The sequence below is a fragment of the Tenebrio molitor genome, chromosome 6 (genome assembly GCF_963966145.1).
Source record: "Tenebrio molitor chromosome 6, icTenMoli1.1, whole genome shotgun sequence".
Lineage (NCBI taxonomy): Eukaryota > Metazoa > Arthropoda > Insecta > Coleoptera > Tenebrionidae > Tenebrio > Tenebrio molitor.
Genome location: NC_091051.1, coordinates 2,640,240 through 2,667,178, shown reverse-complemented (window position 1 = coordinate 2,667,178; position 26,939 = coordinate 2,640,240). Strand labels below are relative to the sequence as shown.

At 43.3% G+C, this 26,939-nt stretch overlaps 2 protein-coding genes across 5 annotated transcripts in view; one reads left to right on the top strand and one right to left on the bottom strand.

The window, feature by feature from the left end:
• Nucleotides 1-26,939, bottom strand: part of LOC138133863 (uncharacterized) — a 77,441-nt gene that overhangs the window by 6,502 nt on the left and 44,000 nt on the right. The window lies entirely within an intron of this gene.
• The window catches only part of LOC138133862 (protein kinase C-binding protein NELL1-like), a 28,802-nt gene continuing 3,052 nt past the window's right edge, over nucleotides 1,190-26,939 (top strand). For 2 of the 3 annotated variants that reach the window (XM_069051851.1, XM_069051849.1), the window contains exons 1-11: nucleotides 1,190-1,605; nucleotides 18,703-18,858; nucleotides 20,080-20,507; nucleotides 24,343-24,498; nucleotides 24,575-24,703; nucleotides 24,844-24,937; nucleotides 24,996-25,187; nucleotides 25,355-25,474; nucleotides 25,574-25,834; nucleotides 25,887-26,123; nucleotides 26,171-26,760. In XM_069051851.1, coding sequence (XP_068907952.1) covers nucleotides 1,554-1,605; nucleotides 18,703-18,858; nucleotides 20,080-20,507; nucleotides 24,343-24,498; nucleotides 24,575-24,703; nucleotides 24,844-24,937; nucleotides 24,996-25,187; nucleotides 25,355-25,474; nucleotides 25,574-25,834; nucleotides 25,887-26,123; nucleotides 26,171-26,760 — 2,415 coding nt within the window. In that variant the 5' untranslated portion in view covers nucleotides 1,190-1,553. The remainder of the gene's footprint in view (nucleotides 1,606-18,702; nucleotides 18,859-20,079; nucleotides 20,508-24,342; nucleotides 24,499-24,574; nucleotides 24,704-24,843; nucleotides 24,938-24,995; nucleotides 25,188-25,354; nucleotides 25,475-25,573; nucleotides 25,835-25,886; nucleotides 26,124-26,170; nucleotides 26,761-26,939) is intronic. The other variant, XM_069051852.1, reaches the window with a different exon arrangement.

Below are 26,939 nucleotides of genomic sequence, written 5' to 3'. Positions count from 1 at the left end.
GGGTGTTGTTGGGTTGTTAAATTTAAAATAGACATGAAACATTAAATAGAAAGACCAGAAAATCTCACTAGAACAATCAATTGCTTCCTTTTCTCTGGCCTTAAGCACTACTCTCTTTTGTTTTTCCATTTTTTTCGAATTGTTGACAAATTGTAATTGGCACTGTCATAAAAATTTGGCGGGGTTTGTATTGCTGCAGGGTGGTCAACCAAGTACATTGAAAAGTACTGGAACAGCATTGTCAATAATCAGTGCGACAACTTGACGGAACTTTGAATGAGTTTTTGGAATTCACTCTATTTGGAATTTATGAGAGATTTCTCACAAAGTTACAGTTCAATCATAAGTTTTAAGCGACCTTGAGTTCGACAATCCACATCTAAAACGTTTTTACTATACATTTCTGGAAAAAGCTGAAAGTTTGTTGCATCCAGGAGAAAGTTTTTTCAAATTTTCGTGAAAAATCTATTTCCTCTTTACGGTGCTACAGAATTTTACAAAAATTTTGAAAATAATCATATTGCATATATATTTTTTTTAATTCGAAACTGACAAGCTTTACGAGCACATGGAGAGTACAAAAAATTACAAAAAGCAAGAAAATTTTAGAATATGTTACTCGTTCAAAGACCACCAAATCCGCAAATAAGTCCAACAGAATGTTTTAAACATTTTTCTGACGTTTACGGTAATCTCTTCTACACCGTAGTACACCGTTAGTATGCCATTTTTGGGACACCCTGTATTTAGACTTTTATAAATTGGTTCTGACGTATGTTACAACAGGTTTAGTCCCGACAAACTCTCCGTCGTGAGTTATTTTTTATAAATTTTGTAGATGCGACCAGGAGGACAGTCGGAAGCCCCAGAAGAAAACCAATTGGTCAACAAATATTTTGTTAATAGATCTGTTTGTTCGGATAAGACGTCATCGCATCAATTTTCACGAGGTCTCGAGTCGAGTACGGACTTGAGCGATGAGAGCGAAGGAAGTTTTTGTAAAATATATTTGATGATATAGCGCAACCGTTTGCCTTTTCGGCGTTGGATTTGGGGAAAATCGTTGTGGCGTGATGTTTCCGGCGAACGGAAAATTTCGCGTCGGGTAAGTCACGGCCTCGCCCCTGATTGGCCCCGCGTTCCAGGTGGCGTCCGTCGAGCCGAACGGTACCGCTCGTCGTCGGTGCTGCCCCCCCGGTACCATTTCTCCGCGTGTGTCGCACACAAACACACGTCGAAGCCGTCGCCGCTCCGTGTCCTATCCGCAGTATCGCGACGTCTCGACGCGGGCGCCGGCGCGGCCGGCCCGTCCACCACATCCTTCGGCAGCGGCGGCAGTCGGCTCAGTCTCTGACGGTGCTTCGGTGGGTGATCGCGTCGCGCCTCTTCCTGCTGTCCCCAGTGCTGACCATGTGCATTGCTGGCCGCCGGGCCGGCGGAGCGCCCCGCTCGTGATCGCCACCGACCAGTGTTGTGAACGGCGCCGCCATGGGCCGGCTTCCCGGGGGCGCCCCCTCGGGCTGACAATTCTGCGCGGGGCCGCGAGAGAGGCCATGGCCCGCTGCTCGGTCGCGGCTTGGACCACCCTGCTGTGGCTCGCCTCAGGTGAGTTCCCGACGAACATTTTCGCCGTAAAAATAAATCGCGTTCGATCGTGCGTGCCTCACCGCCGCCTCGCTCTCTCTTATAAACAAGACCCAGGTGCGGTATAAATAAAACGCGCCGATCTATCGGACGCACCGACCGCCGAAAACTGCCAAAATTATTGCATGGAAACGAGGAAATCCCTCTCGGAGGCGGTACGACGATTCGTCACTGTTTTTCGCCGGCACCACCAAACTAAATCAATCGGTACCGGAAAAAAAGCCGGTCGATCGAACACTACAAAATAATTGGATCTTTCTTACAGCGCAACTTTTTCACTTCTTCTAACAACCTTAAGGGCATCACCGATCCACGAACTTTCCAAGCAAAAAAACTAAAAATTGGGAAAACCGATAATTTCCCCAGATTTTTTAAAATCTTTCATACTCGTCCAGATACAAAATCGAGTGAAAAATCTTTCCCAAAAATGTTCTATTTAGATTGGGTGGTTTGCCCGAAATGAATTTTTTTAATTGGTTATTGTGGTACCAAAGAACGAATAGAATCGGTGCCCAAAGATGATGTAAATGTGCAATTTCATTCGTCGATTGCATCATCTCTAATTAAAATGTTAACAATCCAAAATGGATTGTTGAGCTATTAAATTGTTATTTGATTTGTGCCTTAATCTGGTATGTTTAATAAGACAATTTTTTCAATTTACATTTATCGTTTCGAGTTGGGCAAATAGTGGTGGCGTGACAGGAATTTAAACCTGCACCACCTGCACCACCTGGCCATTTCCCCATGTTACACTGTTCATAATTTATTCAGAATTTATTCTGACATTGATAAGTTGAGGTCACCCCCAAAATGGTTGTCATATTTTTAAGTCTCCGTAGTCAAATTTTGCAATTACACGTTTTCTTTCATTTTAGTCAAGTTATTTCTTGTCCATTACACGATTTTTTCTGGTTTATTTCCTTCCTTTTTGACCTTCTTACGCGGTTATTGCTTCCAAAATCAATTTTCCTGCGTCGGAGTCTTCTCAAAAATTGAATAAAAAATAAATAAAAAAAATTGCTATTTATGTAACAAGTCCAATAAAGCATCATTATGGACGAGTTGCATACAATATTTTATGTTCGACTGCATTATTTGTTCAAATTACAAAAAAATAACAGTGACACTATGATTATTCTTTCAACTTTCATGTCAATTTATGTGTGTAAGTTGATTAACTACAAATTTACCTTACCGTCTTCTTTATCGGACAAGTCCGATAAAGTGGTAGTTTATGGCCTCAAAATAACGTCATAAACCATCTATATTTGTCACAGTCGATTCGATAATTAAACACCAAAGACTTCTAGGAGATGAATCCTTCAAATATTTCCAATTTGCCAAAATTCTATCAAGATTCTCTTCTCCTTTCCATTTTTTTTTTCATATTTCTTGCTATTCCTTCTCCTCTCTGATTTCCAAAAGTTATTCTTTATGTACCTCTTTTTTTGGTCTAGTGAACGGGGTTATTCCCTTCAATTTTTTCCTTCTTAGGAGACCTTTTTCAATTTTTAGAATTTTTTGCAAAATGAATACAATCCAAGATGTACATTTTTTAAATATTCTTATTTTGTTCAAAATTCTAGATTCAAGATTATATTTTTCAGTAATTCTATTTTGTCGTATTTCTTTTTTATACGAATAATAATAAACACCTCATAGGATAGCAAAATTTTTGTTTGGGTATAAAATTCCATCTAGATTATCTGATCTATCAAGATTATTTTGTATTCATGGACATTTTTTTTATCCTCATTTCCCTTTGTTTGATTTTATTAAGTGAGTTATTGGTTTCAAAATAAATTTTTCTCTTTCTGGGAGCTTTTCTTCCATTTCTAGAAATGTTCCAAAATTATATCTAGATTACCATATCTGTCAAGATTATTTAATTTGAAATACATATTTTAGTCATTTATCTCCTTTTTGATATTGTCAAGTGAATTGTCCCCAAAATATGTTTTTCTCCCTTTGGGGTTCCACCAGTCTCATTCAAAATGAATATGTAATAAAAAATCTGTAAATATACAGAGTGACTCATATAGTATCATACAAACTTTAACCGGTGGTAGATTCCAACCCCTAGACACTCTTACAAAATTGTCTAGGTTCTAAGGTTAAAATTGTTGAAGATAAGTGCAATAATTTAGCGAAGAATGGGATTTACTAATAGTGAAAAAACCGATATGGTAATTTTTGCGAATTTTTGATGTATGACTCAAAATTTTATTGTCAAGAGCCTTTTGAGACCGGAATCTGCCACTGGTTAAAATATTTATGAAACTATATGAATCACCCTGTATAATTTTATTTTGTCCAAAATTCTTTAGTTTATTACTTTTCTCCCCAATATTTTTTGCAAAATAAAAAATGAAAGTAACTGAAGGATTCGATAAGGAAATGTTGTCCTTGGAGGAGCTGTGCAGAACACGACGAGCAAATAATCTAGCTATCAAAATCTTGATATTTTTGTCGTCTCGTTCGCAATCGATTTCAGATTAAGCCGAAGCACCACCATCGCTGTCGCTTTCCTTCCAGAAAACGTCCCTCTTCTCGTCACATTTGGAAATAATTAGATTTTAATGGATCGTCCGTCGAAGCCGCCACACTCGGAATTTCCTCGACTTATTTTTAGAGCTTTCAAGTTTACGATTTTCCAAAAAAAAAAAAAAATCCATTAGTGTAGTAGCCGTACGTTATCGGCGCGAGGCGGAACGCCCGTCCAGATAACGAAACAACGTCAATTATGATCGGTCCCATCTGCGAAGAATCAAAAACACATCTAGTCGATTATCTGACGAATGCGAAACGAGTCGGCGAATCGGCGTGCCCATCAGTTTAAGTCATTACTTAAAAATAATGTCGAGACATTCGTCGGTTGTCGTCCGATTAATAATAACGGAGCGAAAAATTAATTTGTTGCAATAATTTTATTTTTAGACGATGACACCAGGATCACATCTGAAAAATTCAACAAACAGAATGATCGCTGCATACAGACCGAGGGTTTTAACAATCAATAAATTCGTTACGCAAACATTTCTATTGCTTTTAAATTAATTGAAACGGCGTTCGGTGCATGCCAAGCACCTCATAACGCGATGGTCGTAAACATCGTTTTATCGACGCATACGGATGGATCTCTTCTCCGAGAGACCACTTTCGCAAGCCACATTGTTTCATTCATAATCCGGTCCGCCATTAATGAAGTCCAAGTTTCGTGACGGTCAGCGATTTTTTTGCACTTTTAACGATTTATTGTTCCGTTTTTATAGGAAACCACTTACGAATAAAATTTATTCGCTGATTGTGTTTCCCGGTTTGCTTATCGCTGCTTTTCCCAATCGAGGCGTTATGGTTCAGCACTTTTAACTAGTCCATTCATGACAGCAAATTACAAATTTCGAAGAATCGGAAGTCGTGCTAATTGGAGTAGATGATCGATGGAGCCGGATCCGATCCCTCGGGACCGGCTTCCGGCTCGTCCTCGTCGTCTCTTTTTATCGTTTTTTTATGTAAAACGGCGAAATTAGAGCCGAACGGATCCATAAAAGATGCATTTCGAGGAGGTCGCGTGTCGGCCCTCCAGCCGAAGATATCGACTGCGCCCAGGATAAGAAAGGACGAGAAAGGAAACGGGTGGCGTGACCCGTATAAATTCGCCCGGTCGGCGGAATCTGATATTGCGGAATGTGTACCTGAGTTCTATTTATTCCGAGAGATATACAGAAAGAAATCGGGAAAAGTCGACCCCGGAATTAATTATCATTTGCCGAACGTTCGCCAGTCCGACGGAATGTTTGCCCGTTGAAAGATTTATGCGATAAATATTTAAGGCACCTCTACCTGTCGACCGCATGCTTAACGTCCACCGAACCGATGCAAATATTTGCAATTCGAAAATATCGCAGACAAATAGGTTAGAATCTTGTGGGAAAAATGCGGCCGAAAAGAAGTGTTTGTGTGTTTTTTTAACACTTGTTATTCTCAAATTATATATTTTTGTCGGATCAACATGTCGCCGGTCTTATTTACAAGTTACAACTTTTGGCAGAAGTTACGCTATGCAGTTTCACGTGAGTCAGGCGCCATTTTTGACGAAGACGAGACATTCGGGCGCACACGACGAGGTTACAGTCGACGGCTCGGTGCAGTTTTCTTTTTGCACTGGTGCGGAGCTCGACTAGGGCGACTGGTCGCTGTAGCTGCACCTTCAGCATCACATTTCGCATGTGCATATCCCAAATAAAATATATTTCGAAAAATACCCCAACAGAAATTGAAAAAATATAGGTTTGACATCTCACTAAAAAGAGTAGAAAATAAAAATCCAGATAATAGTATCTTCTAGGGGGTCGAAACGTTGAGCGTGTCCAGTGTGGATTACAGAGGAGCTTTCCAGGCACTATCAAGGACGAAGGAGTCCCATCTGGGAAATTTCGGAATCTTGTCTTCGGTTTTAGATATTTTTCGATTACGAGTTTTATAGAATTTCGTCGACTTGAATGTCACGTGACTAGGAACAGCTCGGCTAATAAGTCACGTGAACAATTGCTGTAGCTGCACCTTTAGCATCAAATTTTTGTAAATCGTAGATGTGTGGCGAAATTATTCCCAAATGAAGTATTTTTTGGAAGTGGTGATGATTCTGGATTGCTACATGTGAGAAAAATTATTAAAGATCTGTACACATCTGTAAAATTAAATTACAAAAAAAAATCAACGAAAAAATGAACCTGAAAGTTAAAAACATTTAACAATAAAAAAAATTGATTAGAAAAAAAATTCTTGGTGTGTTCAAGGTGTAGCAGAAGAATAAAAAAAACATTTGGAGATACTTCTCGAAGAATCGATTTTCTGGGGATCTTTCTAGAAATTCTAGAAGACAGGAAACGAAAATACAATACAAAAATATTCAAAGACATTCAAAGCGTTGAGCAGGTTTTGATCTCGACTAAACGAAGTAACCACGTGACCGGTCGTTGCAGCTGCACCTTTAGCGTAATACATATTTTAGCAAATCGTAGATCTGTGGCAAAATTGGTCTCAAATAAAGCATTTCTGAAAAAGGTAATAATGCACGACTGCTAGATGTGATCCAAAATATACAGGGTGTCTCAAAATTCGCGAATTCCGAATTCAGAACGTTGTAGGGAATCACTTCAGTAGTCCATATATGGAAATTAAAAAAAAATCGGGGCTCCCCCTACAAAGATACATTGGTCTGAAGCTTTACTTTGGAGTAAAAAAATCTTAAATTTTTGTAATTTTTCTAAAAAATGGAACAGCAACGTAGCTAGAATAGTATTATGTCACTGTGGATATGAAGGCTGTTATGTATTGAACAAAATTAAAGTGCTTATATCTTCTTCAGGAAGAGCGATTTTTTTTTTTGTAAGTATTTTTCGAGCTCCACTGGGTCCTTCCCTACCACGCTCTGAATTCGGAATTCGCGAATTTTGAGACACCCTGTATAATAATATCTAACTTCATACAAAAATTAAATTACAGTAGAAAATTAGTGAAAACACGGACACTCCTAAAATCTGAAAACTCGATTGGAAAAAAATAGATGAAAGAAAAAAAAGAAAGAGTTTATAATATGTATGTGTGGGAGTTCCATTTTGGAAGAAATAATCTTTTGTGGAGCTTTCTGTGATGCAAGAGTCGATTTTGATAAGTTTCGGAAACTTTTTGTTGTTAGTTTGAGGATGTTGCAATTTTTTGACAATCGCGCGTCACGTGACCGGTCCCTGTAGCCGGACTTTAGCGCAACTCTGGGTCAAAACTGTCAAAAACGCATCACTTTCCGGATTTGAAGCGACAAAATGCTTAAAAAAATGTCTCCGCTTGACACGTTCGCGTTTCTCACGGCCCCAACGGTTCGGTAATGAAACGCGAGAGACAAATTTATTAATCCCATCCAGAATTTCATTAGGAGTTTGCGAACGGTTTGTTTGGAAACTTATCAAGTTATAAGAGAATCAGGGAACGCTTTAAATTTCATTAGTTCGCAATTAAACTGTTCATTCTGTTGAATAATTGAATTCGAAATTGCGCTAATTGCTTCGTCGAGGCAATTTGCATTTCGGTCTGGCGAAATTCGACGGGGATGCCGCCCGGAGGAGCCCCGTCGGAGATGGTACCAACAGACAGTGCGTCTCCGGATCCACCGACGCTGATGCCACTTGTTCCTAGACGCTGCGTCACCGACCATCCGCCTATTAATAAACCGACACGAGAACAACACACGCGGTGTCACCTTCGTCGCAAAAATCCTCTTCGGGTCGATAGTTCTTGCGGTGTCCCGGAGATCCGATCCGGCGAGGATCGATCGTGCGGCCGCACCGCACCGCTCGCCGCACCTGGGGGGGTTTAAAACATCGATAAGACAGGAAATTGGATTAGAGTGGACTAATAATGCACGTGAGCGTATACGGTCGAAGTAAATAAAAGTGGACTTAATTACGTTCTAAAAATGCCGCTCGATTCGGGGAAGGATCGTTAACATTCGGCCTTTCAGGGATTAACATAATGCCATAAAAAACGACTTAATGAAGTTGCGTGACAATGTAACCAATCAATAATGATCGAATGTTCGTGTTCTACTTACCGGATCCGAGTCGGATTTTAATATTAAGCAGGGGTTTATGGCCCGGGACATGATATTTATAAAAAGGAAATCGAATCCTGATACCCTCGTCATCTGCATGTGCCAGTTTAAGTCGCACGAGTTGAAATGACGGCGACGACTCAATCCAAAAACGAACGCACACATTTTAAGTTGATCGGATTTCACATAAGCAAGTCGAATTGGTCCTAAGATGGAACCTTGAGGGATTCCACAATCGAAGCAAGTTCAAAAACACCACGTCATCATGTTTCGGCACTCATTTCTATAACAAATCAAATTATAATATTAATTTAAACAATGAACAGAAAAGTAAGAAGGACTTCAGGAAACAGAAAGTATTGAAATAGAAAACTCGATTAGAAAAAAAATACGTTTGATGTCGCATCAGAAAGAATAGAAAATAAAAAAAGAGTCAAATGGTCGCAGAGGATCAAAAGATGTCATTATCCTACTGTGTGTCCCCTTCTGGATTGGGGAACTTTCTGGAAGGATCTATCTCTCCAAAGCTTTCTAGGGATTATCATGGATGTGGGACTCCAATCTGGAAAACTTCTGAGTCTAGTCTTCAGTGTGAGACATTTTTTGCAATTTCACCGATTCGTATATCACGTGACTCGTTCAGCGTCGAAAATGAAATTCGATCGCAGTTTTTGTACATAAACAAAATATGCATGCACATAAAAGTGCAAAAATGAGGTTAATGCAGTTTTCTTTTTCGTTTGACATGTGAAAGATTGATTTGGTTTGGGTGTCGGCTAAGCGAATTAGTCACGTGGGCAGTTGCACCTTTAGCATGACAAGTTGCGATGAACTATTTTTTGGAAGAGGTGATGATTCTGGTGCTTAACAAATTTGTATGAAAAATCAAATCACAATAAGAAATCGATGAAAAGGGAAAACTTGACCACCAAGAAAGAAATATGTTTGGCATCCCACCAGAAAAAAAGTACTCAGGTTGTTACAGAACATTAAAAAAAAATGGAGAGCTTTGTGAAAGTGATTTTCTCCATAGCTTTCTAGGAATTTTCGGATGTACGAGTCGAGTTTGGAAAATAAAAAAGCACATAAAAATATAAATCTCGATTAGAAAAAAAAATGCTTCATAGACCCTCAAAGGAAACACAAAACAATTGAATTCTGATTTCTTTTGTAATAAAACCTTCTAGGACGACAGGTTGTTGCAGGAGAATTTTTAGTTTCATTTGAAGATTCTTTGGACGACTTGATCTTCACCAAAGCTTTTCGGCAATTTCCAAGGAATCGGAGCTTTTGGAAAATTTTCAAGGAACCGGACCTTTAAGAAATTTCCGAGGAATCGAAGCTTTTGGGGAATTTTCAAGGAATCGGAGCTTTTGGGAAATTTTCATACAATCGGAGCTTTTGGATTTTTTTTCAAGGAATCGGAGCTTTTGGGGAATTTTCAAGGAATCGGAGCTTTTAGAACATTTTCAAGGGATCAGAGCTTTTGGGGAATATTCAAGGAATCGCAGCTTTTGGAAAAAAATTTCATGCAACCGGAGCTTTTGGGATTTTTTTCCAAGGAATTGGAGCTTTTGGAGAATTTTCAGGGAATCGAAGCTTTTGGGAAGTTTGCAAGGAATCGAAGCTTTTGGGGGAATTTTTCAAGGAATCGGAGCTTTTGGGAAATTTTCAAGCAATCGGACCTTTTGGGAAATTTTCAAGGAATCGGAGCTTTTGGGAGATTGTCAAGGAATCGGAGCTTTTGGAAATTTTTCAAGGAATCGGTGCTTTCGGGGAATTTTCAACTTTTCGCGTCCAGTTTCCGATTTCGCAATTCTCTCTTTGGGGGTTGCGCCATCCTAACTATAAAAATCGATCGTGTCGTCCTTGGCGATTTTTTCGTGGTCGCCAGTTGCGAACCTATCGAACTGTTGGACGTGGCCCAAGCCCCGTCGTTCGCGATTCGTCTGCAAGATTTCGCCTAAAATCCTGTTTCGAAGGGGTCAACGAAAACCGTCGAGCTTGGTGCCGGAAAATGATAAATCACCTCCCCGTTCATGGGGGCGCTCCCTGCACAATCCTGGCAATTTTCTTCGGTGGAGTGCAAGTCTCGCTAATGCAGCGCACTCCTAATCCCGCCGATTGTTCTTCTACCTTAACACAATGCGACTAATTGCGACTCCGATACGTAGAAAGTCGCCTCATTAGCGACAATTTGTCGAATTAGCCTTGGTGGTCGCCGCGGGGGTCGCAATTTTCTGTCATCGAACGGCATTTTACTATATTTTGTAAACAGTACGCTACAAATTACCCAATTACTGACGGTATCTACGCGTTTCGGATTGGATTGGTCAAGAAATGAAAAACATAGGGTGTTCGGGAAGAGACGCGGTCCCACATGTCCCCCCGGAGGTGTCCACCGGTCAGACTGTTTGCTCTGCGTCGCCTATTCAATTCGCCGTTTATTGCTAGGAGAGCGGTCTCGATTCCGCGATAAATCAGCGATAATTGCGCAGGGGTGGCATCCCCGAGGAGCCGCAGGTACGGGAACAATCCGCGTGCCGACCGACCCCTATTTATAGACCAGACTGAGGACCTCTATAATTAAATCCTTTATCGCGATCGACGTGTCTTTCGTCGATTCAATCATTTTCCAAGTATCGGTGCAACTGCAACACTCGGACATTTCTATTTCCGAACGGCTCGCAAAAAAAGTGCCACGACACCGAACCGCAATGTCGTGCTAAGATGTCGTTTTCTTCGCACGGAATCGTCGAAATGGTATCGTTTCGGACCTAGCAACATCCGTTAACGACCTGTCGGAAGGCAAAAAAATACAGATCTGACTAAATTAAGAGAAAAATGGACGAGTCGACGGTTTTCATTCAGTCCAGTCAAGAGAGCAAAAGGATTCGCGGTTTGGAAGATTCGGCTTTGAAGTTACAACAAGAACATCGAAGATGGATCGTCGGAAGGCGAAATTGATTTTTTTTTTTTTTTTTTTGGAAAAGTAAAATAAGAAATCGATGAAAGAGGTGGTGATTTGGTAATTTAGTGCGAAAGTTCACGCTGGAATTACATATACAGGGTCATTAGCATAATACTGGGCGATAAAGGATTAGACAAGGGTCACGTGAGGTCAATTTATATTGTTTTGTGCTTGTTTAGGGAAATTTGTCGCTTTATGACCGTATTTTATTGTTTCTTTGGTTTATTTATCGGAAGAAAAAAATGCATAGTATCGCAGGAGTTGAAGAGAAGACAATACCTTCAGAGGAATTAGCACTAGGGCAAAAAGAAAAACGGAGATGAAAAAACAAACAGGTAAAAGAATAATGTCAAAGCAAATAAAGGAAAAAGAAAATGCAGACATTCAAAGGAAATAGAAAGAAACTCAAATCATTGAAAAAGTATAAATAAAAAAAAATCATTGAAAAATATGATGCTTTAAGGCATAAAAAAGATAAAAAAGGAAATTGGAATTTATTAGGAAAGAAAGAAAGAATCTTGAGGTAGAATTAGAAATATGTAATATAAAAAATCAAAACCATTAGTTAAGGTAAAAAGAAAAACAAAAGAAAGCAAAAGAAAATGAAATAGACAACTAATGTAAGACAGTTTGAAAGAAAAATAATAAAAAGAACTGGCACCAAGGCGCAACATGTGAGATGTTAAAGAAACGAACGAGAAGAAAACTTGGAAAGAACTTTAAAAGAAGGAATATCAAAGTGAGAATGTTATGGACAAATCTTTCCTAATCAAGCTTGAAGATGCATTTAAAAAAAATTTAAAACAAAAAAAAATCTTGAAGAATAAATTCTTAAGGATTAAGAAAATACGGCAAAAAGTTAGTTATGAAAGTCATACTGTTTTTCACTTATTTGCTTGATTAACTCGGGTTACGCCCTCTTTAATCAATCTGCAAATTCGTGAAAAAAAGTATGACTTTTATAACTAGTTGTACAAATAACTAACGGGTCTTCAAATAAATTTATATTTAGAGCAACCTATGGAAATTCAATTGTTTGCAACATTTTTCCAGCGTAGAAAATGACACAAGAAACGTATGACATTTTAACGAAATAAAATTAGGTTAGAAAATATTTTAAATTTTTGTATAGTGCATTCTCCCTATTTCCCTTCCACGGAATATGACAATATGAAATTGGGAAAAAGCTTACTATGTAACCGTGTAACTCCGGAGAATAATTGGTTACCTACAAAAATTACTTTACACTGTTAACCTACTCTACAGCCTACTGCCTACTCTAAATATATATTTATTTGAAGGCCCGATACTATTGAAAAATTACAAAAAAAAAGGTAGGTATGCTTTGACAATCGTCTCCAAGGAGATGGAATAAAATGATACAAAAAAGTATTTTTCATGTAAAAAAAGTGCTATTTTCACTACGATTTTGCGTGTAAAAAAGTGCCACTTTCATTACGATATGCAGAAAATGAAATTGAAAAGCTTATGCGAGAAATAATTCATAAACCAAAGACAATTAGATAAACAAGTTTAGAGAATGAAAGATGAAAAGGATAAAGAGTTAATTAAGTGGATGAGTTAATTAGAATGATAAAAAACTTAGGAAAAAAGGAAACTCGACAGGAGCAGATTAGAGATCGAGAGAGAGGAGAAACAAAACTGAAACTGTTGGGAGGAAAAATAAAAGGGGTGGCTTAGGTTGGGTAAAAATAGGGAACGGGTATTTTGAAAGGAACCCGAAAAAATATAAAAAGAAGAACGTGGCGGGGCATGTGAGACGTTAGAAATGAAAGCTTGTGATGGAAGCAAGAATCTAAAAAGATGAGAGGATTACAATAGCGACCGAGGGATAGGTTGAATAGAACAGGGATTGTGGGAAAACGAAAACTAAATAACTTGCGGTAAAAACGCGTTTATTTATAGAAAATGTACACCAACCCCTCCTCGCTTTATTAGAATCGTGTCGGAGCAAATGTTCCAAGAGTAAAACCCGCCATTTCACATCACGCGACTTGTCGTTATTATATTTACACTTTATTAACGCAGCTGAGCGCCGCATTTTCCCATGAAAAGTGAATTACAAGAGGCATTTTTATTGCAGTTTTTTTTTGAGAGAGAAATGTCGCCGTTGCGTGACAGTCCCCGGCCTCCGCCCCCCGTCCACGAGTACGCTGATTAGTTCGTCGTTTGTGCTCATTAAAATTGCGCAATTGCCCCCATGCAGTTGTTTATGCCGCCCCTGTTTACAAACATGGCCGAAGTGAAACTTGGAGATTGTCGGTACCACGGTAACAGGAGGAAGCTGCCGACAAGCCTCTTGCTAATTAAATAAGTCAGCTATTAATCATCTAATTGAATCAGTAACGGTGTGCAAGCATGAACATCGAGCACTAATACAAAATCAATAATTTAAGTTACAACATCAAACAGGCCCCAGGCCGACCCGTAACATAGTTACCGATGTTTTTCCCACCCCCCGGAGATAGCATCGCCGTAAATCCGGCGACCCACATGCACTCACTCCATCAAAAGATTTTATCATCCAGAGGAATAAATTCATCTGCGAAGAAACGAGAACTGCGTGAAGGGTTGCAGTGAAAAAACACTGAAACGCGGGGAAGTGGATCCGTGACTCCGGTCTAATTCCTCCGGTTTCATGGGGTGTAAACGTAATGGAAGCGTTCTTCCTGTCGTTAGGGGGTGCGAGTGGAGCTCGGGTTAATTTGTCCGCTAATAAGAAGTGCGATGAGATGTGAAATGAGTTTGGACAGGGGCCATTTGTGCGACAGCTGCGTCGGAGAGGTCGCAGTTGACGACGGTGTCGTGTGCCAGCTTCTCCGGAATTAATTACACCGAATGTCTCCCGACACATCCCCAGACGTGGGCTCCCGTTGACAGGACCCCGATGCATTTCACCGGCTCCCATTACACACGCCCGGGGGTGGAGTTCGCTCTTGCGTGCGCTAATTCGGGGACGGGACCCCCAAACAAACGAAATTGTCTCGCGCTCTGACAGACCGAAAAGGGAGGAGGGCTTCTCCACGACTCCCGAACCGGACTCGGATCGGGCGGATCTGCTGGCGTCGAGATCGGTTCCTGGAAGTCGAGGAACAAATACGGAATCGACAGCTTGACAAACCATCCCGTTGTAAACAAAGTTGATGTGAGACGTGAAAAACGCCGGTCCTGTCTCGCGTACGTGTTGTTTCGGGTTCCGAGAACTGTTCCAATTTAATTTCGGATGTCCTTGAGCGTGTAGTGTTAGTTTGGCAAATATAATAGAGGCGGACCGTCCATCATAAATCGTCTGGCACCCGTGATTAAAAACTCCCGCTCTAAATATACGAAAGTGCAGTTATTATGGGAGACGCCCACCTAGCGGCCCCCTTGATGACCGGATACTCAACATACGACTTGGCAAACAGGCGAACGTTTGTCATCCAGTGCGGATCTGCAACGGACTTTTCCAATTCGGCGCGGAGTCACTCACGGCTCCACTACTGGACCTCTTCTTCACCCAACAATATCGAAAAACGGACTTTTTGTCTTAATTGATCGCCGGATCTAGCACTCGGCGAGTCGTCGTTGTTGATGGGACTCGAATCGGTGATCAGCGGTGGCCGTTTCACTCTATAGGAGTGTTGGGGCACGGTCGCAACGGTGTCGGGGGCGGTTAGCGCCGCCCTCGCGCGCTTTTTAATCATCCAAGTAACCAGTTGATTGATTATCCTTTTATCGGCGACCTCGTCCTTTCGGCGTCATTGTACCACCCTAATTACATTTGTTTCCCTCGCCCACCTCTCCTTGATTATTCCCTCCCAAATTGAATTACCCAATTTTCGTAATCGCCATCGTTACGATCTGGTCCGGGGCCCGGAACGTCTCGATTCCGGGCTCGCCGTTCATAAATTAAAAGAGCTCGCGGTAATCTTTCCGGCAGGAAAACAACTTTTTCTGCCCCGTCCGGATCTGGGTCGAGCCGGTAATACATATTTCGGGGGCGCGTCCCGCCGCCCCCGTAATTAAAATAACGGGTGCGAGTGTGTGTGGCGCGGGTGGAGGCCGTCCCGGTCTAGTAGCTTACTAGATATTGATTTCCGCCGCGTCTTGGGCCATCCCTGGGGGTTCCTCCGGCGGCCTTTGTACAAACCCGACATTGATTGCGCTCTTTGTGCCGTTAATGTCCGACAATTAGGGCCTCGTTTCTTCCGCAATCGAAAACCCCCGATGTGGAAAACAGATAAGGGAGGGGGTGGGATCCGGGGTGACGTAATGTAGCAAGCTCGGGGTAGCTTAGTAACTGGCGTTTTAAATGTTATTCGGCCTAATCGATTAGGTACACCACTTTGGTCGAACAGATACGTAATTATTAGCGAGAAAAAAATCGTGGGGAGGTGGTGACGGTGGTGGTATTGACCGGGTGGTGGCAGAACCGGTTCGAACAAGACCGAACCGAAGGGGCAGTTTTGCAAGTAACTTTTCCGGTTGTTAAGTTGCGGTGGTGTATGCATAATGCCACAGAGAGGGATGTTAATTACTCGAACCCCACACAAGGTTCTGAAGTGTTTGGTAAACAAATTTTTTCCCAGAGGGGGTTGTAATTAATCGACAATGTTTATGAGAGGTTCACGAAAAGGCACATCAACCGCGAATCATCGGAACGAAAGGGTGAAAGATTGCGGTAAACATGTGAAGGGAACTACCCCTCACTCCAACCACCCCAAGGATATTTTAAATAGCGACTTGCCTCGCGTGTTCATCAAATGGAAGTTATTTTTAAGGGGATGGAATTGCTAATAAAATGCGACCAGTTGGCTGTCAGATTTTTCCAATTCTTCCACTAATCTGTTCCAATTTCGTGAGCGTGTACGCAACGGTTGGCATTTCTTCAATCTAGACTGACAAGCTTTTAGAATAGTCGAAGTTAAAATTGCGTGGAAAAGCCTGTGTGGCGAGGTTTGTTTAATTTCATAATTGCGCTGACCCGGAGTGGAATGGAAGGATCACCGAGCAGGATAATAGCCGTGTAGGGTTTGATGTGGCGGCGGATTTATGGCGAGCGGTGCAACAAGGACATTATTGGCTCCGCGGTCGCCCTTCTGCGATTATAATTCGTGTTTTACGACTCCATGAAAGTCCTACAAAAGGACGATAAAAGCTCGCCTTTCGCATCCGGTCCGTCGAAAAATCGTCGAAGTTTTCGTCGGATCGGGGTCAACGCCGGTTTAAATCCGCCTCCGCGTCGGAATTTACGATAATTGGCCGTCCCGCGCCGCCAATTAAGTCGCCTCTTTAAATCAAAAGAGGTCCATTACGCGCGCACCGCGTTATGTCAGTCCCGTAATAAGTCACAACACTAAAATTACACCCGGTGCGTGAAAACTGGAAACACATGGCTACGGCAAAAAAAATAAGCCGCCGCCGCCACCTAAACGGAGGTGCGTTTGGCTCGCCTCCAACCGTCTGTATAAATATTGCAGATAAATGGTTAATAATCCACTTGGCATAGACTAAACTTGTCGTGGCGTTCGCGCTTTATGGGTCTGGTGCAGCGGCGGCTGTCACTGCCCTCGGAAGCGACGTCGACGCCACCGGCCTTCGAGGCCGCCTCCTGGCGGTGGTGATGCAACCGGCGGCCTCTTCCGCATGTAACTGTGACAATGTCCGCCAGTCTCGACGGCGTCACGACGCGAAATTTATAGCGGCGCTTCTGCCAGCCTCTCGGGCGCCTATACGGACGCTGTCTCACTCCGACGCGCGTCGCGCCACATTCTTCGGGGGTCCGGCCCGAGACCCACCTGGTTTAGGACTTCCGACCACCAAATCGTCGCCTTTTCGAAAAGCAATCCTCCTGAAAGCTTCGCTGGCGTTATGCAACGCCCCTCGCACGCGTGCACTCTTTTCCATTCATGCCTCAACTGATCAAATTCCAGATCGATAGCGTTGAGAGGGATCAGCCGCGATTACGTGGTCGAGTTGAAGAACCCCCAGTCTATCCCGAGGGATTCGCGTGCTTATCAGTGATAAAACACGCTCTCATTATTTGTGACTAGACGCCGGTGCAGACTTGGTATTTTTAAATATCACGTAATGTCCCCGGCTTATCGGCGCGATCCTAATGGGAATTTATAAAATACATATCCAGAGGACAAATAACGATTAGATAAGGGAGGGCGAGCGATCCGAGGGCTCGAAAGGGAGACGATTGTTTACCGAGTGTTCGCACGCCGACGCGCATAACCTAACATAATACTGGACTCACGGCGTTCTTATGGTGGTGTTTTTCAGCACGTTCGTATCAAATCTCCCCGAGCAAACAACCCCGACGAAAAAATTCTTGTTTGAGTGGAGATTTGTCGATTCGAGGGCGTATGCAAAGCTCCGTTTTGAAATGACATGCCAGAAGCTCGTTCCCGCCTGGAAAGGAATGAAAAATTGCTTATTAAGAATGTGAAAGCGTCGCAGCTGATGTTAATTAAATGGACTTCCTTCACGAATTTTCGTGGAAAAATCGTATTCCCTCGAAAACCGTTTTATCGTATTTGCGGTGTCTCCTGTGACCCGGATACTAACCCCGGGAATATTTCTTTCGTTCTGACGTCGAAGGTCACCCCGAAACGGTGTTGTTGCCGGAGGAAAGAAAATGGAACGGCCAAAGTCGGTCAGTTAACGACCGTTGCGCGCACGTCCGCGCACAGATTGGGCGGAAATTAACAACCCCCAAAGCTGTCATTTGATCCCAGGAATTTTCGAGTTTTAAATGAAATTAAATTCGGTTAAGCCCCGGCTCGATTGAATCGTCGTTTCGCTTTGGTTGGCCCGAATTCCGGCCGACAGCTGAAAAATCACTCGTAAACTTTGACCCTATTGTCCGATTGGAACTGTTCCAGCTTCGCATTAAAACGAGAAAAGGAGCAATAGGCGACCGAGTCGGGTATCGACGGGCGCGAAATTGCTTTTCTCGTTTCGATACGTTCGATATGAACCAGACTGACGTTTAATAACCGAAAAGACAAAACAACTAAATCGAACGACGCTAGGTACGTGTGCGTATGCGAGTCGGCTCGTTTTACCCCGTTTGGTCAATAATTTACCACGGAGAGGGGTCGACGGCTTCCGTAAGCCACACAAAAACTACGTAATTCTGTTCGCACAGACATAATCACATCCGTGCGACCCCACAAGGGTGCACCTGCTTCGCCCCGTGTGAAATGCGGAAAGTTGGGAGCGGGGAAGTGTCCGATTAACCGAATTCGAAACGCAAGTGTTGTTGCTTCTTGCCAAAAAGATCAAAAAAATATTTGTAAAAGTGATGGTCCAAGAAGTGTCCCTTGCGGGACACCAAATCCCACAAGATGAGTAGTAGAGACAACGAAAATGCTCTCGATTCATTTTGAATGTTCTGCTGAAGATTCGAGACCAGTTTTCGGAAGGAAAATGTGAGCCCTTTTTGACTGTTTTTCCTTTGCAGCTACCGGTTTGGACCCCAAGGGTCTGCTGTCGCCCGCCACGTCGCCAAGTCAGTCGATCGACCTCCTGGGTGCCTTGGGTTTGCACAACAACAGTTGGGCGGGCGTCACACTAGCCCCAGGACCTCAACAGCTCCGGCCGGCTTACTACTTGCAAGGTAAACCACCAGCGGACTAATCAAGCGCGGCACTTCTGATCCGGGACCGATTCGACTGTGTAATCGAATCAAATCAGGCTGACGCTCTTTAACCCTTGCCCGGAGGGATCAAGCGAAAGGGCGGTCCGAGCATTTAACATGCTCAAAGGCAATTGGTAAAGTTTAGGGCGGCTAATGTACCGGAAAATCGACGTAATAATCGATCCATCAACTTGTCTCCACCGATCCGGGGAAAGCGAACTCGACGAGATTGGATCCGGGAAATATTGCTTTTTGTTTCCGGTCCAGTTATTAACTTTACTCCGGTGATTTCTGAAGAGTACTCGTGCCTCCCGGAGCGGCGCGCTTTCATCCAATAAGCGGATGGCGGAGGCGCCAGGTGGAAGCTCGCGTCGGTCCATTTTCCAATTGTTTTTCACGGAAAAGCTCCATCCAATCAAATCACAACAAAAAATTGTTTTCCACTTCACTTGTCGTTTCATTTCGAGACAATCACCGACAGACCATCTTCAAAACGTTTCGACCAATAACAAGAATTCATTTTTAATAATTACCACAAACTAGTGAATAACAAATACATTCCCACATGTCTATTTGTGACAGTACTCGTGAATCAATAATCAAGATTGCCATGGCAACAATTTTTATGACACAACACCGATTTAAATTTTTGACGTTTCGCGATTCGAGCGTCGAGTCAAGCTACGACACCAGATTCGCCTGTTCACGCCTACAGATTTAAATTTGTTTAGTGCGGTATCCTGTCGCCGCCAAATCATTACAGCGGTGTCGTAAAATTGCGCAAAAATGTTTACAGATTCGTAGTGGTCGTAAAACCGTTTGGATCGATTTCAAATTGGAATGTCTCGTGTGTTTTTTTGGCGAATTTTCTCTCGTAAAATCCATGCAAAATGTTATTGTTTTACGAGCGTGTTGCTCCGGTTTCGGCCGGAGAGTCGCCACAAAAACGATTTTCCTGGGGGAAATTTGAGGGGTTGCGGTGTGCAAATCCAGGGGGTTGTGCAGCGTCTTCGTCCCGCCCCTTTTACCATTGCACGCGTTACCAGCTGAGCCGAATCAGGCAAGGTTAATATCGATCAGACTTCTCGGAACCCCATAAATTTGTGTTTGTATAGCTCGCCGGCTCATCCGCGGAATGAGGCCGCGGGGTTGTTTCTTCATGGGGTTGTTTCCTTGTTTGATGGCGTTTTCTTTTTGCAGGGGACTACCGGGACCTGAAGCTGCCGGCCGCCGCCTTCCAGCAGGTCTCCGACCTGCTGCGCCGGAGTCCCGAGTTCACGATTTCGGCTTGGCTCCGCCAAGAAGTGGGCAACACGGGGAGCATAGTGAGTTTCGCACACGGACTTAACAGATACCTAGAACTGCAGTCTAGCGGCCGGAAGAACGAGATCCGGCTGCACTATACCTCGCGGGTGGACTCTAAAGTGTACGTGGAAACGTTCCATTACAGAATCGCGGACAATCTGTGGCATCATGTGGCTGTGTCGGTGAGTGGTTCGCAGGCGGAGCTCCTGGTGGACTGCCACCCGCTTTATAAAAGACTCTTGAGGCCGGGAGCGCCCGACCGGAACTTCACCGAGCCCCAACAGCTCTGGTTGGGTCAGAGGAACAAGCATTACCACTTCAAGGTAAGATGGTGGCGCCAGATAGAGTCGGTGGATGCACGTGACGGCTTTCGTGCAGTTTGTGCATCTATTTAGGGGTGACGTGAGCCGAGGAGGTCAAAAAATTCGACACCGGGGTGGATTGCATGCTAACGTGTTCGCACGAGATTTCCACGGGGTGGGTGGTAGACGGACCCCCACTAAAATATTTCCGGTGTAGACAATTTTTTGGAATCAGCGCGACACGATATGTGATTAAATTGTTCAAATTTGATTTGGGGGTGTTTAGTTTAACGTCGACCTTTCAAAACCACATTATGTAGTTCTGATTTTGTTGGCTCTGTTCGCCGCTTTTAGTTTCTTTAAAGTTACCCTTGTTGGGGAGATTGCCCAGTTGTGCAGTAAAGCTTCTTGATTCAGAAGTTGGGGTCGCTCGTCACCCTTCTGGAATGTTTTACAATCATCAAATGAAACTCACGTTCCAGATCGTGCGCTCCCTTATGTTGTCACTTAAAGGGTAGTTTCGTATAAGTTCTTAACTTTAATCCCCGTTAAAGATCGCAACACCCTCGACCAGAGTTGTGGAAAACAATGAATACTAATTCAGAGATTGTGGCCCCTCTGCGCGGTTGCTCCTACAAATTTTTTCTCCACTCTCACCCTTCGTGGATTAAACATTTTTTTATGTTAAATCGTTATACATACTCCCTGTTGCTTTTTGTTAATTATTTATTTGTTTCTTCTTTGAATAAATCTTTCAATAATTCCTTTTCAGAGTTTTATTCTTTTCCTTTTCCTTATTTATTTGTTGTTCAGAATCACCCCCGCCGATATACGATCACAAGGGATGGTTTTTTTGGTCAAATTATCACAAACTTATTCTTCTGATTTCTGTATTTCTTTTTCACCTACGCAGCTTTCTTTTAATGTACATTCTCTGTTCTAGAATTAGCGAGAATCATTTTTTTTTTAATTTCTTTTCACGCAATTATCGCGAAATGTTTTGAAATTAACGGATAACGTCTTCACTTTTCCTTCGTTCATTGGTGCTGTTTTTTATTTTTTTTAATTCCCTATTTAAATTTTCTCCACTTCAAGAAATTTTTTGACTCGACATTTTTGTGGATTTCTTTATTTCCTCCTGGTTTTAATTTCTGATTCCCTCACCCAATATTTTTTTCTTTCAAAATTTTCTTTCGACCTTTCCTCGCTTCTTAAATTCTTCATTTTGTTTACTTCTTCTTCAGCATCATTTCTTTTCCATTGCTTTTAACTATTCTAAAACCAGCCAACATATATCCCATTTTATTTTTTCCGTCCATGTCAATGCCGAATGTCTCAAAATAATTGTTTTATTTTTTTAATCTCTTCGTTTCTCTTTCTTGCTTATCTTTTTTTTTAATTCTCATTCACAATTCTAAAATAGGGTTGAATACAAATTATGTACTTGTAATAGTTATTTACATTACCAGATGCGTAAGTGAACTTTTTTTGCCAAGGAGGTAGTTCAAGACCCGAGGCGACAGCCGAGGGCCGTGAAACCTCCGCGGTGAAAGAAGAAACTTGCGCATCGTGTATTGTATTAAATTTTTCCTACTACGAAGCACCAACATTTTATAATGTTAAAAAAAAATAGCAAAAATCGTGCCGTATCGCGACCGTCCTTGGATCTTGGAAGTAAAAACCATAGCAACAGCTTTTACAAACATTTTATTTTTCGTCTTCAAACGGCGTGAATTGTGTAAGTGCGTGTAATCCGTAATAATGTTAGTTTGATAGTTTGCGGTTGGTATTTATGCAACAAGTCTTCCCGCAAAATATGGAATGTGACGGAATTGAAAGAGCCGCTGGAATTACGTTAGGCTCATTGTCGCCTGTCAAGTCGGGTGAGCGATATAACCTAAGTTTCCAACAATTCATAAATCACAATAAATGTGAATAAGTAGATTAATTTTCCTTTGTTGTATTCAATTGGACTAATTAAACTACATATTATTATAAAATGTGTTGCTGTTTTCCATTTAATGATTTGGGTACCTCAATCGAAATTGTCACAAAATAAAATAAATTCTCCTCGTCCCGTAAGGAATCTCCTAGTCGCGTAAGTATTTTACTTTCGTAGCTAGCAACCACACGCAAGATAGGATTCACTTTCGATTACAAGTGTGTTGCTAGGGCAGTAGATGAAACTTTCTAGACACGTAGTAGGAAAAAGTTTTTTCTGTCTTGCCTCCGTGTTTTACTTTTAATTTCAATTCCCAATTGATCAAAAAAATTTAATCGCCTAATTATCTGGCGTTTTTCTTTACTCTTTCATTAATCATTTCATTACTAATCGATTGCAAATATCCATTCAATCATCTCCAAAAAGTATATGTATATTTTTTTCTTAATATCTATTTATAATTAAGTACAGTCGCGAGCAATAAATTTTGGTCATCAAGGTCATTCTTGGACGCAATCAAAAATATGCTCCATTGTAAAACAGTCATAAATATCATGTTGTATGACATTAATTGTCAGTTTTTTCTCAATTTTTTGACACTTTGTTGACGTGGGCATAATCAGGCAGGGAAATTTTTTAAATTTGTGACAATCTAACCAAATTTTGAAATGACATTGACGACCAAAATTTATTACTCGCGACAGTACATAACATTTTTGATTTACAATGCAAAAATTTTCGATGATAATGCGGAATCTGGAAAAGTGCTCCGAATGCTTGCAGCGTTTCCACGTTGAATGTTCGTTATAGCTAATTTATAATAGTATATTCTTCAGTGAACGTATAATAATAGCCATTATACGCGAGTTGAAAACTACACCTTCTCCACGACCATACCAAGAAAAATGACAATTTAATGACAATTAAAATTGTGTCTTGTTAGGCGGTTGCTACGCAATGCGCGACTTATTGTTTACAAACGCATCCGATTGGCGATCTGCTGTTGTAGAATGAAAATACGAGGGATGTGATTGGCCGACAGCCATGGATTTCAGTATATTCTGACACGGGGTGTGGAATTGATATAATTCTTTCCCAATTTTGTGAAACCCGAAAAGATCTAAATTTTAACGTTGTTATAACCTGAAGATATTGTTGGTTTTTCTTATCCTTGTCAACATTTACTAATCCCCTTGACTCTCTTTTCAACCAAATCAAACTCTTCTCAACGTTATCTCTTCTCCTAATTTTTCTTCCTAATAATAACTATTCAACCTTCACCTGTTCCACTTCTGGAGCAATTTTTTCCATGCGTGTCCGCCCAAATGTCGCCCCAATTACTCTTATTAATAGTCGACCAATTTTTCTACCGTTTTAACAAACGGTCCCACCGGGACGTCCCTTCGGACGTCCCTCGATTTCCAACCCTTATCGTCCATCTAGTCTGACGCAACCTTTCCGAAAACTATTTCGAGTTGCGACCATGTGGAGAACCGTGGAAATTTTCTCCCGATTAGATCCACGCCGGCGATAACGTTTCACTTAATGGACACGAACCCGCATACCAAATTCAATGGAGTAATTCCATTTTTTCCAATCTTTCGTACCGAGAGAAAAAAATTACCGGACGACCTAGCCACAACATTAGTCGAGGTCGTTTCGAGTCCATTGACTGGAAAAAGGGAAAAACCGTTCCGTGACCGAGATGTATCGATCCGGCTTTCGTCGTGTTCTTCCTCGACTTTGCCATGTCGTTTCGAGGTCGGAAGTGATTTAACTAGGAGAGGATGGGGGCTGAATCGCCGAAACACTTCTTGACTTTTGTAGTTTCTAGAGCTTCGATTTTTGCCCAGTAGCTTAAAAAGCTCGAAGTTGATTCTTTTCGGGGGAGTTAATTCGGGTCTCGCGTTGCAGGGAGCCATGCAGGACGTTCGGCTGATAGGAGGTCCCCACGGTTACCTGTCGCTGTGCCCCAGCCTGGACTCGACGTGTCCCACGTGCGGCCAGTTCTCCCTGCTGCAGAGCACCGTGCAGGAGCTGACTAGGCATCTACAGGAACTTTCCGAAAGGGTATATGGACTACCATGTAACGTCACTTATGCGTTCTGTACACTGTTTTGATTATATATAATTCTGTGTTTTGCAGTTGGTAGCAGCAGAGGGACGTATCAGTAAAGTGGAGGAATGTGACTGTCAGAAATCGTGCCATGTCAACGGGACGGTGCACGCGGACGGCGCCACGTGGCAACGCGGCTGTGAATTGTGCGCTTGCGTGGTTAGTAGTACTCATTAACCGAACCGTCCGGCCTAACCGATCTCACTCAAAAAAAAATGACAGTCGATTCCTTGATCGTTCTTTCTTTTACTCTTTCTCGCTGTTGCCGCTCGATTTTTCACCTTGTCGTTGATTCGCAGCACGGAGAGGTCCAGTGTCGTCCAGTCGAGTGTCCGGAGCTGCCCTGCAAACACCCAGTTAACATAACCGGCCAGTGTTGCCAGAGCTGTCTCAGTAAGGGTGATCCAGGCGAGTGTCGGTGCGCGACTCTCACCGTTGTTTTGTCCCACAGGACACTGTCTCTTCTACGGGGCCTTCTACGACCACGGGGAGCTAGTGACCATCAAGAAGTGCGTCGAATGCGAGTGTCAAGACGGCAGCATGCAGTGCACGAGGATAGACCCGGAGACGATGTGTCCCAAGCTCACTTGTCCTCCAGACGAGCAGTTCAGCGTCGCCGACAACTGCTGCAAGTTCTGTCCAGGTACTGTGCTTCTGGTAACCAATTAGGCTCCTCCCACGTCGACAGTTGACGTGGCGTGATCACTCAAGCTCCTCCCACGTCGACTGTTGATGTGGGCATCTCGGTACTAATGTCTCATCTTGCTTACTAACAAGCTAACCTCGGTGCGTGTCTTTCATCCCTAACAGGTGTTGACTATTGCGCAAAAGGGCATGTTTGCCACGCTAACGCAACCTGCCTCAACTTACAAACTACTTACGCTTGTCAGTGCGACCAAGGCTTTCAAGGGGACGGACGCTTGTGTACCGGTATGGAAAAAATTCTACTATTCTGTACATATCTGTCAAAACTAACATGACTAGAGGGGTGAGGGTGCGAGAGGTGTGTACACGTCGATTTTTGTGTAGATATCAACGAGTGTCAGCAAGAGGGAGGCCTGGAAGGCCACCACTGCCACCAGAACACTCGGTGCGTCAACACTCCCGGGTCGTACACCTGCGAGTGTCTCGCGGGGTACCGAAGAGTTGACAAATTCAACTGTGCCGAACTGGACGAGTGCAGCTCGGGAGAGCACAACTGCGACATCAACGCCGACTGCATCAACACCCAAGGGAGCTACCATTGCGTCTGCAAGGAAGGGTACAAAGGGGACGGCTACAGCTGCGAGCGTGAGTCATGTCTTCTCTTGTGGATCTGTGCGTTTGACCGATGATTGTTTAGCCGTTTGCAACCAGAGCTGCCTGAACGGCGGCGTCTGCCGCAGTCCGGGCAAATGCGCCTGCCCTAACGGCTACACCGGCCCCAGCTGCGAGCGCGATCTCGACGAGTGCGCCACCAACGCGCACCGCTGCACTGACGCCTCAGTCTGCGTCAACATGATCGGTTGGTACTACTGCAAGTGCAAAGAGGGCTACCAGAGCCCCGTCTCTGACAATAATCTAGGAACTCTATGCCAAGGTAGTCGTTTTCTGGTTTCTCTCCGTTGTCTGACCGATCCTGCTTAGATATCGACGAATGCGCGGACGAACTGCACACCTGCCACCCCTCTGCTCAATGCGTCAACCTGAACGGGGGCTTCCGGTGCGAGTGTCCCCCGGGGACCCCGAACTGCCGCCTGAGCTGCATGTTCGAGGGCGCCGAGGTGGCCCACGGGCTGTCCCTCTCCCCCCAGCAGGACCCGTGCCAGAGCTGCACCTGCGACCGCGGCGTGATGAAGTGCGAGAAGCCGCGCTGCAACTGCTCCCTCCCCGGGAGCCGCCAGAACCGCTGCTGTCCGCAGTGCGACGAGCGGCACGCCTGCAAGCACCAGGAGCTGCCCGACGTGGTCCTGATGCACGGGGAGCAGTGGTCGTACCAGTGCCAGACCTGCGAGTGTCTCTACGGCGAGGTCGACTGCTGGGAGATGAAGTGTCCGCCGCTGCTCTGCGACAACCCGGTCCAGGCGATCGGCGACTGTTGTCCCCACTGCGACGACCTCTGTCCCATGGGCAACGTCTCGGCCTGGGGCCAACCCTGCACCTTCGCCGGCAGGATGTACGAGTCGGGGGCGCAATTCGCCGACCCGAACGACCCCTGCGTCGCCTGCAACTGCAAGGTGAGTGCGCGACGGTAGCAGCAAGATGTGTTGTGTTAAAACTAACTGATTGTCGTGGTCTGAATGTTTCGTACTTAACAACGTCCAGGTACTGTGACTTTCATAATTGCTTGGCGCGATAGCGCGCAAATTAGAGTGCCTTTCATGTGTGAACCCCCATACATTGTAACATTCATGTC